Below are 17906 nucleotides of genomic sequence, written 5' to 3'. Positions count from 1 at the left end.
GGTTGGAAGGGTTTAATCTTTCAGGGCACCTGGGCACACGTGACACATGAGTATTTGGAACAGGACGGTCAGCCCCAGCCAAGCAGCCCGAACACGAGCAGGGCCCCTTTACAAAGCCACACCGACACAGAGGGTCTGTTCCCAGGACACGGACAGGTGTCTCGTCACAGGCGGGACAGGGGGACGGCATCCACACCATCAGCAGAAGCTCAAGAACAGGCCTGCAGTTACACAGGCCAGAGCACAGGGCAGGACCGTCTGACTCTTGTCCAAGGACGAGTGTCATTCAGTCTCCTAAGCCACCCCGCACGCCACTCTGCGCCCAGCATGAAACACAAACACGCACAGGGAGGCAACAAAGCTGGGTGTCCCCGCCCCCTGGGACGCATGCACTATTGGCTTGTCACCGGGGAGGCCATGCTTTCCTCAGACCCTCCTGGCCACTCGGGCCTCCCATGCGGACTCGCACCCCACGCTGTGCGGAGAGCTCTGCGCTCACCTCTGGACAAGGCTTACCTGCGGGCACTTGGCATTCAGAGGGACGAGCTGCAGGTCAGCACCGCAGCCGTGGTCTACAAGGTCACCGTCTGACAGCTGAAAGTCAAGTTCCGACAAATTCTGGACACACACCTGAATGTACTTCCTAAAGCAGAAAAGCAGATTTTGAAACTTGACAACTGTATTAAATGTGTTTTGGTTAAAAAGACTCTCTCTGGGGAACCAAAAAGTGACCCAGCAATGTAAGACCAGTCAGTCTCACACGGGAAAGTGCCCCCCAAAACCGCACCTCCCCAGACAAGCTACTTCTGAGGAAAAATGGTTCAAAGGAGGGGCCGTTCCTGACCCAGTGCTAACACACTATCGTAGCTAGCTCGCGGTGCGTGAGGATGGACAGAGGGGCCACTGCTCCCGGAGAGACCACGCACAGGGCTCCCATCCGTCCCTGTCACACAGGAAGAGTCTGAAAGAAAGCACCCCAGCTTCTGCTGAGAAGTGCCGGTGTCTCTAGCCACTGACGGGCGTGGTCCCTCCCCGTAGCGGGAGCGCGCCAGGGTAACATTCGCTCTCAATTTCTGACAATCTAGTGACCCATTTTTGCAAATTTCAGCAACAGATGAACGTGAAAGGAGTTTTACAGGGAGAGGCCACACGCCACCCTGAGCCCAGGGTCGGCGCCCACCGTCACTGGCGGGGGGACAAGCAGATGCTGCCTCCCGAAGCTGACGGACAGAGCACGGGGCTCCCCTCAAAACCATCTGGTCCAAAGGCTGAGTCAGATTCTAGTGCATGTGGCTTTGAGAGCCGTGAGAGCTTCTCAACAGGAAGCAGTCCTGCCCCCATGGGCGGTATCACCCGGCATCTCGAGGTGGATCTTTCGTTGTCACGATGGGCATGGGGAGAGAGGCACAAGATAGGGGATCTAGGGGTGCTGCTGAGCACTACGGCGTGTGGGCCAGACTCTCAGGCCCACGAACGAGGAGTTCTCGGACCCACAGCATCTGCAGTGCCGAGGCTGAAACCCGCCCCCCAGATATATCCAGCAGCCGGCAGAGGAACCAAGAAACATGAACCCCCAAGAATGCGACCAAATTCAGAATGCTGGGCCTTCTCTCTAGAGGACTGAACTGAGTTCCGCAGAGGGCCACCGGCTTGAGAAATGGGAAGACAGATGAAAAACAATGTCATTGGGGCGTCTGGGTGGTTCAGTGGGTTAAGCCTCTGCCTTCGGCTCAGGTCATAATCCCGGGGTCCTGGGACCAAGCCCTGCATCGGGCTCTCTGCTCAGCAGGGAGCCTGCTTCCACCCCCCACCGTCTGCCTCTCTGCCTACTTGTGATCTCTGTCAAATAAATAAATAAAATCTTTGAGAAGAAAATGATCTCATCATCAAACGGGGACTTGGTTTGGATCCCACATCCTAAAAACCAATAGTACATGGTCACTTCTGAGACTGCTGGGGACACCTGACCGTGGACGGGCTGCTGTGGAGCTGCAGAGAATTGCCAAGAACCCACATGAGCGGACCACAGTGTCAGGACGGGGAAGAAAGCCGGCTCAGCGTCCCCGAGGCCACGCTCTGAGCAGCAAGGTGTGCACGCGGGACAGCCCGGCCCAGAACTGGGGCCCAGAGCCCGCCTTTACCGTGTCCCGGCGGAGAGAAGCGAGTGCGTGGTCCGGAAGGGCACGCTGAAGGTCAGAGCGATGACGGTGGAGTAGATCGACCACGGGCAGTCGATGGACACCTGAGGAGAAACACGGGGACGCACCTTCAGACCCCTGGCCTGGCCATGGCCGCCACCACACTGTCCACCCAGGCCAGCAGTGGCAGCCGACGTCCTGGATAGGGGGATGGCCTCACCACCTCTTCTTCAGAAATCAAACCCCCGTGAGTCACGTGCATGAAGGAGAAACATCGAGCTACGTACACAGACAAGAAAAATCAACACGGAGCGGCCGGCCGGCCGTAAGACACAGCACAGTCTCGGCGCCCACAGCCCCAGGACCCACTCGCGCGTCCCACACCAACAGCTGGACGCCGGACACGTTCTCCGGCACTGCAGGAGGTGGGGACGAAGGGCCTTCCACCATTCGGGCACGATGACATGAGCAGTGACTGACTACTGCAAAATTAAAGGAATTAGCCAGTCACGCCACACAACGGGTATGAAACAGAAAAGTAAAGGCATCCGGCTGTTGAAACGCTGCTGCAGTGAACAGGGCGTGCAGATCGCTTTTCAAGCAGCTGTTTTCATTTTCTTTAGGCAAACACCTAGTAGTGACACTGCTGGATCCTAGGGCAGTTCTATAACGTTCCAAGGACCCTTCCATTCTGTTTTCCAGAGTGGCTGCCCAGTCTGCATTCCCGCCAACGGGGCACAAGGGCTCCCCTTTCTCCACATCCTCACCAACCTTAGTGATGTCCAACATCTGCACGTCGTCTCGGGAAAATACTCAGATCTTCGGCATGCGCTTTCATCAGACCATGGGGGATTCTGCTACTGAGTTAGAAAGTCCATTTTGTATTTTGGGTTTGAACACCCCATCAGATATATGATTTGCAAGTATCTTCTCCCATTCCGTAGACTGGCTTTTCATTCTGTCTCCTCTCCTGTACCAAAGCTTTTTAGGCTGACATAGTCTCAATAGTTCATTTTTGCTTTTGTTGCCAGATCCGTAAAATCATTGCCAAGATCAGTATCAAGGAGCTTACCACGTAAGTCTTCTTCTAGGAGCTATGGTTTCAGGTCTTACCTTCTAGCTTTGCATCCACTTTGAGTTAACTTTTTTTGAGCGATCTAAGACAAGGGTCCAGCTTCTCTTTCACACACGGCTGACCAATCTTCCCGGCACCGTTTATTTGAAGACATTGTCCTTTCCGCATCACACATTCCTGCGTCCTTTGTCTTAAATTGATTGATAGAATATACGTGGATTTATTTCTGGGCTCTGTATTCTGGCCCACTGGTCTGTGTATCTGCATTTATGCTGCTACCATAGTGCATGGACGACTACAGCTTCGTAACACGGTCTGAAGTCCAGGAGCACAATGCCACCAGCTTTGTTCTGATTGTTTTGGGTATCTGGAGTCTTTTGTGGTTTCATACATGTTTGAGGATTATTTGTTCCATTTCTACAAAAAATGCCTTTGGAACTTTGGGATTACACTAAATCTATATTGCTGGGTAGTATGGACATCTGAACAATATTAAATCTTCCAGTCCCTGAGCACAGAACATCTTTCCATGGATTCGTGTCTTCCTCAATTCCCTTCATTAATGTCTTATAGTTTCCAATACGCACCTCTTTCACCGCCTTGGTGAAATTCATTCCTAGGTATTTTATTATTTTCAACGCAATTATAAATGGAATTGTTTGATTTCTTTCCAACAGTTCATTATTAGTATATAAAAACACAACAGATTTCTCATACTTATTTTGTACTCCGCAACTTTACTGGATTTATTGATGAAGGTTTTCGATGCAGCAGTCTTTAAAATTTTATATACATATAATATTATGCCATCTGCAAATAGTGACCTTTTACTTCTTTCCTTCCAACTAGGATGACTTTTATTTCTTTTTCTTGCCCAACTGCTCTGGCAAGGGCTTCTAGTACTATGCTGAATAAAAGTGACAAGAGTGGGCAACCTCTGTCTTGTTCCAGATCTTAGAGGAAAGGCTTTCAGCTTTTCACCATTAAGCATATTAGCTGTGGGCTTGTCATATATGACCTTTATTATGTTGAGGTATGTTCCCTACATATCCATTTTAATCTCCTTACTAGTAATCTGTTCAGATTTTCTATCTTGCCATGATTCACTCTTGGTTAAGTTGTACATTCCCCTGAATTTATCCACTTCTTCTAGGTTCAATTTGTTGGCCTGCAGTCATCTATGGTAGTCTCTTGTAGTCCTTTTTTACTTCTGTGGTGTTGACTGTAACATCTCTTTCACTTCTGATCGGAGTCCTCTCTCTTTATCTCGGTGAGTCTAGCAAAAGGTCTGTCAGTTTCATCTTTTCAAAGAACCGGCTCTTGGTTTCGCTGATCAAGTCTATTGTCTCTTCAGTCGAATTCATTTGTTTCTGCTGTAATGTTTATTTCCTTCCTTCTACAATCTTTGGGCTTCATTTGTTCTTCTTTTTCTAGTTCCTTAAGGTGTAAAATGAGGTTGTTTGAGACTCTCACTCTTTCTTGAAGTAGGCCTGTATTGCTATGAATGTCCCTCTTAGAATGGCTTTTGCTGCATCTCATACATTTTGGTATGTTACACTTCCATTTTCATCTGCCTCAGGGTAGGCATGATTTCTCTTGATTTCTTATTTTGGCCAACCAATTTTTTAGTAGCATGTGGTTTAATCCCCACAAACCTGTGAATTTTCCAGTTTTCCTCATGTAATTAATCTCTAGTTTCCTATTGTTGGGCTCAGAAAAGATGCATGATGTGATTTCAACCCTCATAAACTTGTTAAGACTTGTTTCAGGGCACAATATACAATCTATCCTGGTGAAACGTTCCCTACACACTTGAAAAGAATGTATCTTCTGCTGCTTTTGGATGAATGTTCTGTAAATATCTGTTAAGTCCATCTGCTCTAATGTTTCACTTAAGGCCAGTGTTTCCTTATTGATTTTCTGTCGATGTCTGTCTGGATCCATTGATATAAATGGGGTATTAAATTCCTCTTATTGTACTGCTGTCTATTTCTCCCTTTAGGTCTGCTCATACTTACTTTTCATATTTAGGTGTTCCTGTGTTGGCTGCATAAACATCTGCAAATGTTCTACCTTGTGGGATTGACCTTGCTATCATTATGTTACACTCTTGCCTCTGGTTACAGTCTTTGTTTCAAAGTCTGTCTTATCTGATAGAAGTATAGCTGCTCCATGTTTCCTCTGGCTCCTTTAGGTTTTGGTTTCACTTTAGTCTGTGTGTGTCTTTGTGTCAAAAGTGCATCTCTTATAAGCAGTATAGAGTCGAGTCTTGATTTTTTTATCCGTTCAACTACTCCTTGTCTTTTGATTACAGAACTTATAGTCCACTTACATTTAAGTAATTACTGAGAGGGCATATGCTTGTTGCCATTTTTGTTAATTGTTTTCTGACAGTTTTTAAATTTTTATTTCATTTATTTGACAGAGAGCAAGCACAAGCAGGCAGAGGGAGAAGCAGGCTCCCCACTGAGCAGGGAACCTGATGTAGGGCTCGATCCCAGGACCCTGGAATCTTGATCTAGCTGAAGGCAGACACTTAACCCACTGAGCCACCCAGGCGTCCCTTCTCACATTTCCTGTAGCTCCTCACTGTTCCTTTCTTCTTCTTGCTTTCTTCTTCGTGGTTTGATGACTTTCTCAGGTGGTATGCTTGTATTTCTTTATCTTTTGTAGGTCTGCCCCAGGTTTTTGCTTTGTGGCTAGCTACCATGAGGCTTACCTATAACAACTTATGCTTGTAACAGTCTGTTTTAAGTTGATAGTAACTTAAGTTCCTAAAGCTCAACATTTTTACTCTCCCTCACCCCCACATTTGATATTTTGATGTCCCACTGTACATTCTTTTATCTGTGTTCTTTAATTATCATAATCAGTTATTTTTTACTTCCTATGTCTTTTAACCTTCATCCTGGCTTTTTAAGTGCTTAACCCACTACTTTTACTATATATTCAACTTCCCAGTGAGATTTATTCTTTCACACGTACTCTTGTGAATACCTTTTCCTTTCAGCTTAAAGAAGAACATTCCTTGAAGGCCGTGTTAGTGGTGATGAACTCCTTTAGCTTTTATTTCTCCAGAAAATACTTTACGGCTCCTTCACTTCCGAATGATGGCTTTGCCGGGTAGAGTTATCTTGGTTAGAGGTTTTCCTTTCAGCACTGAGTACATCGTGCCACTCTCTCTGGCCTGCAGCGTTTCTGCTGAAAAATCCGCTGGTAGACTTAGGGGATTTCCTTGTAAGTAATAAGCTGTTTTTCTCTCGCTGCTGTTTTTTTTTTATCCTCCTGCCACGACCTACCCTACCCTCATCTGCAGCTTTTAAGATTCGCTCCTGGTCCTCAATTTTTGACATGTAACTGTAAAGTGTCTTGGTGTGGGTCTCTCTGGGTTCCTCTTATTTGAAACTCTCTGGGCTTCTTGTGTCTGGATGTCTGTTTCCTTTTCCAGATTAGGGAAGTTTTCAACCATTACTTCTTCAAGGAGATTTCTGACCTTTTCTCTCTGTCTTCTTCTTCTGGAAGCCCAGTGATCCAAGCATTAGTCTGTCTGATGTTATCCTAGTAGTCTCTAAGCTATCTTTGCTTTTTTTATTCATTCTTTTTTCTTCTTGCTGCTCTAAGTTCCACTCCTTGGCTTTGAGCTGTCTGTTCCTTTCTTCTGCTGCATCCACGCTGTATCTCAGGCAGCGGTGCTCGGTGACTTGGATCTAGTCATCCACGCTGTATCTCAGGCAGCGGTGCTCGGTGACTTGGATCTAGTCATCCACGCTGTATCTCAGGCAGCGGTGCTCGGTGACTTGAATCTGCTGCATCCACGCTGTATCTCAGGCAGCTGTGCTCGGTGACTTGGATCTAGTCATCCACGCTGTATCTCAGGCAGCTGTGCTCGGTGACTTGGATCTGGTACAGTCTTCTACTTCCCACCTCCTTGCTGAAGTTCTGCTGTGTTTGTCCATTTTTCTCCCATTTGGTGAGCATCTTCATGAGCATGACTTTGAACTCCTTTTCAGGTAACTGCTTAGCTCCATTTCATTAGGATTCTTTTTCCCTGAGGTTTTAGCTTGATCTTCATTCCTGGAACAGGTATCTCTGCTTCTTCATCCTGCTGGACTCTCTGTGTCTACACAGCAGACGGCACAACTGCTGCCCCTGGTCTGAAAGGAGCAGCCTGGTGTGGGAGATGAGTCTCACCATTCACTCCTGTCCCAGGTGTTGGCTCTTGCTCCAAACCTTTGTGCTGTCAGGAGGACTTGCTGAAATTTTAATCCCTTCTAGCAACACCCCAACAAGTCTTGGGGTGTGCCAAGACTTGTCATTGCCCTGGAGGGGAGGATCCCAGTCCCTAGATTCACAATGACTGGAAGCCAAACACACAGGCAGCAGCTTTTTAAAGTGCAAATATGTATAGTTCTGTGGGACCACGAATGTACCGTTCTACCTTTGGGTGAAAAGGCTCTCAGAACTGGCATTTGTGTTACAAGACATGGACAAAGCTGAAGAACTACAATGGTAGTGACACATTCCTTGAGCTAAGGACTGTGGTTCTGGGACCGAAGTCACGATCTCTCAAATAACTGTCAATAAACACCAACATCAAAGCATAAAAATGACAGCGCTTCCTCTTTGCCAAGCTGTAACGTTTCAGTGGACAGAAACTGAAGCACACGGACACAGAAGTCACACTAGCCTATGTACCAAGACAAATGGACTACAGACCCAAACTGACTTCCCCATTCTAGGCAAACATCCTATCTCCTACAATAAACTATCCTGCCTTCTTGAGTTGGTGTAGAAAACTTAGAACCTGGCCTGTCTTTGTCCTTGCAAGCGTACCCTTTGTCTAAGAAGGGGGATTCAAAGAGACAAATGCCAAACCCAGCAAGGGGATGTGGAGTCAGGAACGGGAAACCTGCCACTTGAACACAAGGCATCTCTCGGAACAAGCACAACCGGCAAAGGCCGCAAGCACCGGCGGCGCCCTCCTGGTCCCTTCTTACTTTGTGGTCCGTGGTAGCCATGCAGTGGCCAGCTCTGTGTGTGTCCTTATGCTTCCTGTGGGGCTCTGTCGTCCCCAGCATGCTGCTCTCTCCTCCGGTTACTGGAGCAGAAGGTAAAGACAGAACTTCTAGTTCAAATTCAATCATGTGGTACGCAGGAGCAGCGGGCAGACTGATGCTGGTGACCTTGTCAGACGACTGGACCCGGAGCAACACATCAGAAGCCTTTTCTAGGAAAGAGAGAAAAAGTCACTTCTAACCCGCTCAGCGTGCGTCCCTGCTCCTCGTCCTTCCGGCAGTGACAGGCCCAGCAGAGTTGTTCCCGCCCAACTCCCACTGCTCCCCGGCACCGGCAAGAGCGTATCCAGGAAGGATGAAGCGGGCCGGACAGAGGTCGGAAAACGAGGAACAAAACCCTCTCAGACACTGATACCACATAAGCCGGCGGCCTGGAGACCAGAAACGGTCACTAAGTCTGACGACAGAAAAGGGACACTTTCCGTGTGGCCCGCCACGTGCTGTGTGTTTCCCTGCGCGACATGGTCCCAATCCATTCCCCGAACAGACCGGCTCCCACCCAGAAGGGGAGCAGCACCCTTCCCTCTCCATCCCGCATGCCTGCGGACCAGGGGAGACGGGACTCTTCTAGGGCTTCTGGCCAGCACCTAAAAAGGATGATTCGTTTCCACTTTTGGTGAGGGGGATTGGGGAGGTAGCAGGTGGCAAGGCACCGTCCTGGAGCAGGGGCCAGTCCGTGACGCTGCATTATGAGCCCTCAGTAAGGTCAGCCCTGCCTGGCCGCCAGGCCTCCACCAGCTCTTCGTCCCAGATACGATGGCCCGCCCAGGGTCAGGCTCCCAGCCCAGCGACAGGCAGGACATGGCCATGAAAGAGCCGCAGGGAGAGGCGGTCCTCAGGCACCGCCAGAGAGCACGGCCGCCTCACACCCTCAGGGTGCGCGACAATGGCGCGAGTCTGCCTTCGCCGGGGCGACAGCCGCCTCACCTCTTGTGTTGGAGTAGATCACGGCTCTGTTCTCCGCGTGACACAGGATGAGCATGGCTTCTGCGTTGCTCAGCTGGAGGCTGTCGCCGTTTTTTACCGTATAATGGCCCGTAGTGACAGTGAACTTGACCTTCTGAGGAATACCAGCCAAAAGGCTATCTGAAGGGAAGAAGACAGCAGTCAGCACCACCATCAGTCGGCAGCGGCCTCGGGTGAGGTCACAAGGGCGCTCTGCTGCTTGTCACAGCAGACCTGTCCCCTGTAAACAGTCCACAGTTCACTCCCAGTTCCCCCACCAGGCTTGCTTTTCATCTCAGTCACACGGACGCGGAGTTGCGGGGGCGCCTGCTGGGAACGAGAGGCCCCGAGTCTTGTCGGCACCGAAGAGAGCGTTGGGGTTCCCGGGGGCAGGCATGTCTCTGAATTCACCCGCCGATACGTCAGGGAGGGAGAAGCAGACAAAGAACACGGAAGAACAGACTAACGGAATCCCATGTCCTGTCCGTGCTATTCCGAACTGCTTCCAGCCTTGTCAGGTGAGGCCTTCCGGACCTTTGGTTCAGAAACCACCGGGCGGATGGGGTGGCTACTGCCTTCCCCCAGACAGGAACGAGGGGCGGAGATGGGCTGAGCTGCCCAGAGTCCCGCACCAGGACAAGCAGAAGCAAGGAGGCGAGAGATGGGAACCCAGGGGGAGGGGCAGACAGGTGAGGGACGGGGAAGCACAAGCGGGAACGGAGTGAGGGACCGCACACGGCCAGTCCCCAGTCTGGCTCGGGGCGTCCCAGGCCCTCGAGCAGCGGTGCCCGGCTCCTCTCACGAGCGGTCCCGACGGAACCGTCCGAAAGGCTGTCTGGCATCTGAGGGCCTTTCCCAGTAGCCATAGGAGACTTCTACAATCAGAACAGTATGGACCATGGAGAGATGAACTAGAAATAAAGTGCTTTCCTTGAATTTCTTCTCAAATGGAAGAAACGAGCCAAATAAATACATCCCACTCGGCCCGAGAGACCGAGAGACTCACTCACTAGTGTCTGACACGTCAAGTGCCGCGTGGGGTTCACTAATCTGCTTACACCAACTCCTCCCAATTTTCGGACTTGACCCGAGGACAGCGGCTCTGGACGGGGCTGGCCCGTGCGGGGGGCGCACACCCGGCCGGGCCCCGCGGCGCACTCACCGGCCAGCGGCTCCACGTGCAGCTGCGGCTCCTGCGAGTACACGTCGTACTGCACCAGCGGGTAGAGGTGCGGCAGCACGAACCACACCGGGCCCACCGAGGCGCACAGCTGCCGCAGCGTGTATGTCCCAGGCTCCTTGGCCTAGGGTCAAAATCGCATGTTGCGACGGTCAGCCCCCGCCCTTGTGACGGGCTTCCCAGGGGAGGCTGCGCCCCCATCTCTGGGCAACGCCCGCTGCTCTCCCCCTCTCCCGCCTACCCTGCGGCGCTGGGCCCCCACCTCAGCGCATGGGCTGTCCCCCAGCGCCCTCCGAGTCTCTCGCGGGGGTCTTCTCAGTAACGGATGCTTAAACCTGCCTTTCTGCTTCCAAGAACGTGTTTTCAATTTCATACACGTCACCTCTGGTACTGTTTTCTGCAAAGCGTCTCACAGGACCTTCAGCACAGGCTCTGAGCCCTGCACCGAGCCTCCGCCACCGCGCCCGTGACCGCAGCCGAGCCCTCCTCGGTCAGCGGGACTCACAGGGGGTGCTGAGGGGAGGCGGGTATCAGAGCGGGCCCCGAGCCGCTGTTCCGACATCCATGTGGCCCACGAAAGGAAAGCCGAGTGAAACACAGAACTGGGCCACCTCCTCTACAGGGTCATTTCAACAAATGACGGTATATTTTAGTACGGAAGAAAAAAAGTCTAAGTCCAGTGAGAGCAAAAATAATTACCCATGTTAAGAACTTCTTTCAAAATCTATGAGCTGTCGTAACACCGCGTTAAGCGTCAAGGATTTTGTAAAATCTCAGCGTATTTTGACTTGAGGATATACGCAAAAGCCAAGGTAAGGCCCAGCGCCAACAGCTCTGGTGAGCTCGAGACCCTTCCTGAGCATCTTCAAAGTCGCCCGCGCCCCCGCGTACCTGCGTCCTGAACGTTATCCTGTTGGGCCCCGGCTCCAGGGTCACGTCACTACATTTGAGCACGTGGGCCCCGTCCTCCAGAGCCACGCCTGAGGGTGTCTCCAGAGAGGTGCTGCTCTCCTGCCTTCTCAGCAGCATGTGGACATTTTTGCATATGATCCCTGTCGTGTTCAAGGAGTTGTCAGAGGGACTCCTCTCGAACATCTCGTACAGCTCCAGTGCTGGCAAGTTGTTCTGGGCGGCGGGGAGGGGTGAGGTCTCCACTGGAAAGGTAATGACCCCATTGGCCATCTTGTGCTTGGTGAGCCACTCGGCCGTCTTCCGGTAGTTGTTCTTCTCGATGCTGAAGTGGACGTTGATGGCGATCTGCTCCACGCGGACGGGGATGGGCATCTGGCTGCACAAGGTTATGTCCACGGAGAGAACGCCGCCCACGTGGACCACGGCGTTGGATGGGGTAAAATGCAGATCTCGCAGGTGTGCGAAACAATGCAGAGGGAGTACGATCTTCTGACCTGCAAACGCACATCACCACAAGTTACTTACCATGGCTCGCTCTAGACCGCCTCCAGCCGGCAGGGCCTTGGTCTGCCTGGAGACCTGCTGGGAGCATGGAGCACGCCCAACACGACAGGCCAACGGGCCGAGCTAGTCCAAAGAGACAGACGCAAACCTCAACCCCACAGCATCTTCACACACCAGAACGCACTACCCGGTCAAAGGTAGAACATAACCTCGATCTTAAAGAGGCCCCCAGAAATCCCAATGTCTGAAGAGATTCAGCTATGCTCTGTTCTGGCAAATCTAAGAGAAAACCAGTCCGTTAAGACCTGAATTCCAAACCCACACTTGTCCACAGTCCGATCCGTGGAGCCGCTTCAGAGAATTCCACCCGCTTCCCAGCTACATAAAGAAATTACCAAGTACGGGTGTCTACGTTCCCCCCCCCCCCCCCCCCCGTATCCGGAAATCAAGCCAGGTGCGCAAGAGCCTATGAGAAGTCAGCCAATGAAGTGGGGAGCCCTGCCTCCTGGACCCCAAGCCTCGCAGCCCTCTCTGGCCTCCCTTCTGTAAGCACCCAGCTTGCTGAGATCCACAAGGCTGCCAGACTGGTCGGCATTTTTGAGCACGAATCTACTAAAGACAGGACTCGCAGAGACCAGTGTGGACGCGAACGTCACAGAGCATCTTATTCGTACGGACACCTTGAGGGACGCGGCAGGAGAAGCACGTGTGCCCAGGCTCACACACACCTCACATAAAGCAGACACGGCCCACGGCTCTACCGACAACCACTGGGGCACATTTAAGAATCTAAAAAGACCAGCCAGTGCCATCTGCTCCTAAGAAGACCACGCAGACAGCTAGGCGTGAGGGCGCAACACCCCCATGGTCAGTGACCCCTGCTACCTAAGGCCATGTCTTTGGAAGCCCTGGATGGCAGGGAGTCAGCGACTGCCAGGGGCCGTGCTGGGGAAGTGAGTGCCTCAGCCCCCAGAGTGCCAGTGCGCACAGCCGCTCCTCTGGGAGACGCCTGGGCAGGAGGAGTTTGTGTCTTTATCCGAGGAGATAGCAGAGCACCCCCTCTCCATCTCCTCCCGGTTTCCCCAGCCCACACTCAGCCCATGTCTGTCTCTGTCTGTCTTACAGCCACGTCAGGGCAAGTCAGGAGGGGACGCAGTGTCAGAAACCGACTATGCCGGCACCTTGACCTTGGACGTCCAGCCTCCGGAGCCGGGAGCAGTCACGCTGTTGTTCAAGCACCCAGTCCGTGGCACCCTGCGACAGCAGCCCGAGGGGACCGAGGCAGGAACGACTTTGAACAGGCACTCTTCGGGACAAACGGAACACGAGGAGCTGAATGTCACATAAACTGAGCTCCCCACACAGCACCATCTACGAAATAAACCTGCCAAATCGTTAGCCCAAACCTGGGCCACTCAGATCTACCTTCCCCAGGGGGATGCTCCTATGAGGAGACGGTCAACCAATTCCAGAAGGTGGGAAGGTCTATGAGCTAACTGGCCCGATGGCTCTTACAAAGTCAGCATCTGACAACCCAGACATCACACAGCTGAATGGATAAGCAGCAAGGGGTCCGTCCACACAATGGACCGATGCTTAGCCACAAAGACGAAAGAAGCACTGACCCAGGCCTCAATACGGTGAATCTCGACACCAGGATGCTCGGTGACAGAGCAGGTCACAAAGGACCACTACGGTATGGGTTCCACCTACACGAGACAGATGGAAGGTGCCAGGGGCTGGCGGGGGCGGCGGCAGGAAGAAGGCTGGTAAGAAATAAGTATGGGGCTTCTTTTGGCAGGGATAAGAATGTTCTAGAATTGACTATAGAGTGACGGCTACATATACGTATGTGAATACACTAAAAGCCACTGAACTATACACTGCAAATGGGAGAATCCTACTCAATAAAGCCGGTATGTGAGAGAATGAAACAGAGACGGGAAGAAGTGTTCTAAGTCGCAAGAGAACCGAGCTGTAACACTCGGAGGCGGCACGGGGTCCCAGACTGGCCTCCAGCAAACGTAGTTCACAGACACATTTTTTGAGTCGCTGAGGGAGACTAGAAGATAGGCCACTAGCAGCTCAAGCGAGAACCCTGTTCTCTGGGGTCTGGGGGCGCCCCTGGCGTCAGAAGGCCATACAAGACGGCCCCAGGGTGGCGTGTGATATGTGGTGTGGGTCACGGAAAGCCCAGTAGCAAGACAGCAGACGCAGGTTTGGTGCGGCGCAGCACGGTGCGGCGCAGTCGAGCCGGTGAGCCAGCAGCACGCACCGGGTCAGCCCTTCCAGCTTCCCAGAGCATCAGGAATTTCACAACAAGAAGTTTAAACCTCACTCGGACCTGGGCAGTCAGCTGGTAAAGCAGAGTCTCTCTCAGAAGGACAAGGGATAGATCCCATGGGCTCTCACTCCTACGTGGAATTTAAGAAACAAAACAAAGGAACAAACAAAACAACAGATTCCTAAGTACAGAACAAAGCGGTGGCTGCCAGAGGGGCGGTGGGGGGGGAGGGGACGAGTGCACCCGTCATGGGGGGAGGGTGGCAGTGAGCACTGAGCCCCGTGGAGAGGTCTGGACTCACCGTGTGCCTGAAACTAACAGAACACCGCACGAGAACTAGATTTCAACATAAACAAACAAACAAAAATTAAAAAAAAAAAAGGTTCTTAGCAGCCCTCCAAAGAGCAAGTCTGACCTGTGCTGTCTGTCTGGCGGCTGGCAAAGCTGAGTATCTCCTGGCAGAAGTATTTCCGCTCCTCCTCCGTCAGGTGGTGGTCACTGGCCAAAAGGCTACTGGTCTGAAGGTAGCTGGTGGGGGGGAGTCAAGGGGTCTGGCAAAAGGACCCCACCCTGAGTGGCGCCGGGCGCCTGCGGCTTCACGGTCCCCAGGGCCTCCAGGGGCAGCCCGGTGGGGACTCTCCCTTCTGTCTCAGTTATAAGGAACTCAGAAAGAGGCCGGACATGTGGACGAGGCACCTCACTTCCACATGACACGGGACATCGGCGCAAGGCAGGCTTTCCCCCTCTGAGGTGCTTACTGAACACTTCCTGTGGGCGCCGCTGCCTAGGACAGACAGACAGACAGCACATCTCCCACCACACGGCAACGCCACACTTAAAGGATACTTCTCAGTCTGTCCGAGATGCTTCTGACATTCGGCGAGCTGCTTCCTTGTGTGCGTGATCGGGAGAGCCCAGCCCTCGGCCAGGTAATTTTTCAGTGCTCCTTGAAGATAGATTTCCGCCTTCTGTGGAGACTTCTTCCTCCTTGCAAATTGACAAACAGAAGCTTTCGTCACGGTTCATGGTCACCACCACCGGCCCGCCACCTTCTACATGCGCACGCCACGCCACCGCGCCATCCCGGTCCGTCCCTGACGCTCCCAGGGGAGGGGTCAGCAAGCGGACCGACAGCCGGGCTCGTGCTTGGCCCGCACGGCGCGCCCGACATCCTACACTCGCCGCAGAGCTTCCACGGGGAATCTCAGCAGGAGGAAGTAAAGGCCACGGCTCAGTATTTCGAGCTGAACCACAAGAACGCCAAGGGCAGAGCGAGGTGGGGCCTGTGCACAGGGACAGAGCCCGTCAGCCAGGGGAGCCTGAAGTCCGCACCCGGTGCTGCACAGCGCAGTCCGGACGACGGCCCGACTGCGAGTGCAGCTGGGAACGACTCGGAAACCCAGGCCAGCAGCCCTGAGCGGCCTTCAGAGCGTTCCAGAAAACCACGAAGAGTTTAAAGAGCCACACCCGGCACCCAAGAGAGGACCTTGCAGTCCCGATTTTGACCTTCAAGCCGTCCAGAACAAAACCAAGTTTAAAGCACAACTGAGGACAGCCGGCCGAAGCCTCAGGGACGCGTGGGACCCGTGCTCCCCGCGGGGCCTCCACTGAGCACGTGGACAGAGGCTGACACGGAGCCAGTGCTCGCCCCTTCCGGGGTCCCTGTGGGGACACCCCTCTGTGCTCCGCGCTACTCTCAGAGAGACGAGAGTTCTATGCGCCCGCGTTTCAAAGGGGTCAGAAGCTTCGATTCTTCTTGTTACTGTCTGTGGCCGAAGACTCTCACGTTCCAGAGCAGGGGCCCTACAGGCCGTCCCTCAGCCCCCCGGCGGGTCAAGCTGGAACCAGGACCAAGGCTCCGATGACCACACCAGTGCCATCCCCCGGGGCTCCCGGCGGGGCTCAGAACGCACGGGCGTCCACGCGGGTTCAGCTCCCAGCAGCAGCGGACGCGGCCCTCTGCCCCACGGACTGAACACACCTCCGCTTCCCCACATGGACACTCCGCCGCGCCAGTCTGAGCCCTGACTGCCCATCCCCGGGCGTGTGACTGGCCAGCTGCCCCAACCACGTCTGGAAACCAGCAAGTTCACTCAGATGCTCCCGAATCCCTCTGCAGCTGCTTGTATTAGTTAAAGTTGTCTTCTGGTCTCCACTAATAAAATTACTTTAATTACAGATGTCAAGATAGCATCTCAAGCACACACTTGAGATGACTTAAACTTATCTTTTCCCTTCGAATTTCTGTTCCTTTCCAGGGTTCTGAATGGCAATCACACCGCCAGCCAGGCTTTCTTCCCTTCGATAGGCTGACTTTATCAAACCCGTGAGAAAAACACTAAGTTCTGAGTCTTCTCTCCAGCCCCCAGCCCCAAAGCTGGGGCGAGCCAGGGGACGTTCGCAGCATGTGCACACCATCGCCCCCTCGGCCCAGAGCACCCACTCGTGCGCACAGAACACACGCAGGGACTGTAACCGCTGACCTCCAGGCTTTCCATCTGCCCATGAGGCAAGTGACACGAGCCAGAGAAAATGCTAGAGGAGAGACTATTTCAGAATCCGCATCCCAATCTCTGCCACTGGATGAAAGCTCCCATTTCCTCCCAATCCTCTCATTAAATAAAACTACAATACTAGCTATCATGTATGTTTTAACACCACCTGCATATAGAAGTTCGTTACAGTGGGGGCGCCTGGGTGGCTCAGTGGGTTAAGCCTCTGCCTTCGGCTCAGGTCATGATCTCAGGGTCCTGGAATCGAGCCCCGCATCGGGCTCTCTGCTCATCGGGGAGCCTGCTTTCTCCTCTCTCTGCCTGTGATCTCCGTCAAATAAGTATATAGTATCTTTTTAAAAAAAGTACGTTACATTAGTTTAATTAAATAAAAGAAACACAAAGATCAGTGACAGATATTAAGGGTACAAGCTGACAATCTCTCCATCTGGTTTTCAGGAGAAATGGAGAAACAAAGCTGACGCCGACGGGCTGACAGGTCCCCCATTTTTCATTCTACACATCGATGAACCTTCATAGTAACCCCACACGACAGACCCTCTCGTACTGCACACGGACATGTCTGAAACTCCAAGCAGCGTGCATGGTCACTTACATGTAAAACTCGGCCAGGTCCTTCCCGACGAGCCTGGCGGAGCGGGTCCTCCCGACGCTCGTGTGCATCTCGATGGTGGCGTGGGACAGGTCCTGCGGGAAAGGAGACGCCCGCGTCAGCCCGAACTTCACCACCGGCCAGATCTGACACTGACCCACCGATGCCGAAGCAGAAGACCTTGTTCTCAACATTACTGTTCACCTCGCATCTGCATTCGTGTTTTTACGGAACATGTGATTTATACAAAGTCGTTCGCGTGCACATAAATCACGAAGTGTCGAAAGAACTGAAACACAAATTCGGCGGGCGAGAGTATTTAAACGTCTCAAGGTGCTTTCCGAACGTGGGCAACATTTTTACGATTCTTCTCACGTTTTGGGTAACAGGGACAAAAATGCTCTGTCAACGGCTCCCAGGCTCCCCGTGTGTCAGGAGTGTGGCCGGCCCACCCAGCTCCTGCCCCACTGTGCTTCCCACGGGCTCTCCGAATTGAAATCTTTTAAAAATCAAGCACAACACCTCGGTTTGAGTCTAAAGCATTTTTTTGGTACACAGAAACCCATTATCATTCCTTATAATTTCTATTCTACTGAATGAGCAATGCCACTTTGAATAAAATTATAAATATCCAAAGATGCTCTTAGGCCTACTTATGGCACCAGGATACTAACGAACGTTTCTCGAA

The 17906-nt window shown here is 52.5% G+C and overlaps 1 protein-coding gene across 3 annotated transcripts in view; it reads right to left on the bottom strand.

The window, feature by feature from the left end:
• The window catches only part of TRAPPC10 (trafficking protein particle complex subunit 10), a 77356-nt gene that overhangs the window by 6610 nt on the left and 52840 nt on the right, over positions 1-17906 (bottom strand). For all 3 annotated transcript variants that reach the window (XM_059164878.1, XM_059164880.1, XM_059164881.1), the window contains 9 exons: positions 17222-17313; positions 14960-15100; positions 14529-14641; positions 11305-11819; positions 10396-10537; positions 9216-9374; positions 8211-8440; positions 2142-2242; positions 517-643 (listed from right to left, as the gene is read on the bottom strand). In XM_059164878.1, coding sequence (XP_059020861.1) covers positions 517-643; positions 2142-2242; positions 8211-8440; positions 9216-9374; positions 10396-10537; positions 11305-11819; positions 14529-14641; positions 14960-15100; positions 17222-17313 — 1620 coding nt within the window. The remainder of the gene's footprint in view (positions 1-516; positions 644-2141; positions 2243-8210; positions 8441-9215; positions 9375-10395; positions 10538-11304; positions 11820-14528; positions 14642-14959; positions 15101-17221; positions 17314-17906) is intronic.

The sequence above is a fragment of the Mustela lutreola genome, chromosome 2 (genome assembly GCF_030435805.1).
Source record: "Mustela lutreola isolate mMusLut2 chromosome 2, mMusLut2.pri, whole genome shotgun sequence".
NCBI lineage: Eukaryota > Metazoa > Chordata > Mammalia > Carnivora > Mustelidae > Mustela > Mustela lutreola.
Note: the sequence above shows the minus strand (reverse complement) of the source record. Positions and strands in the feature narration are given on the sequence as shown.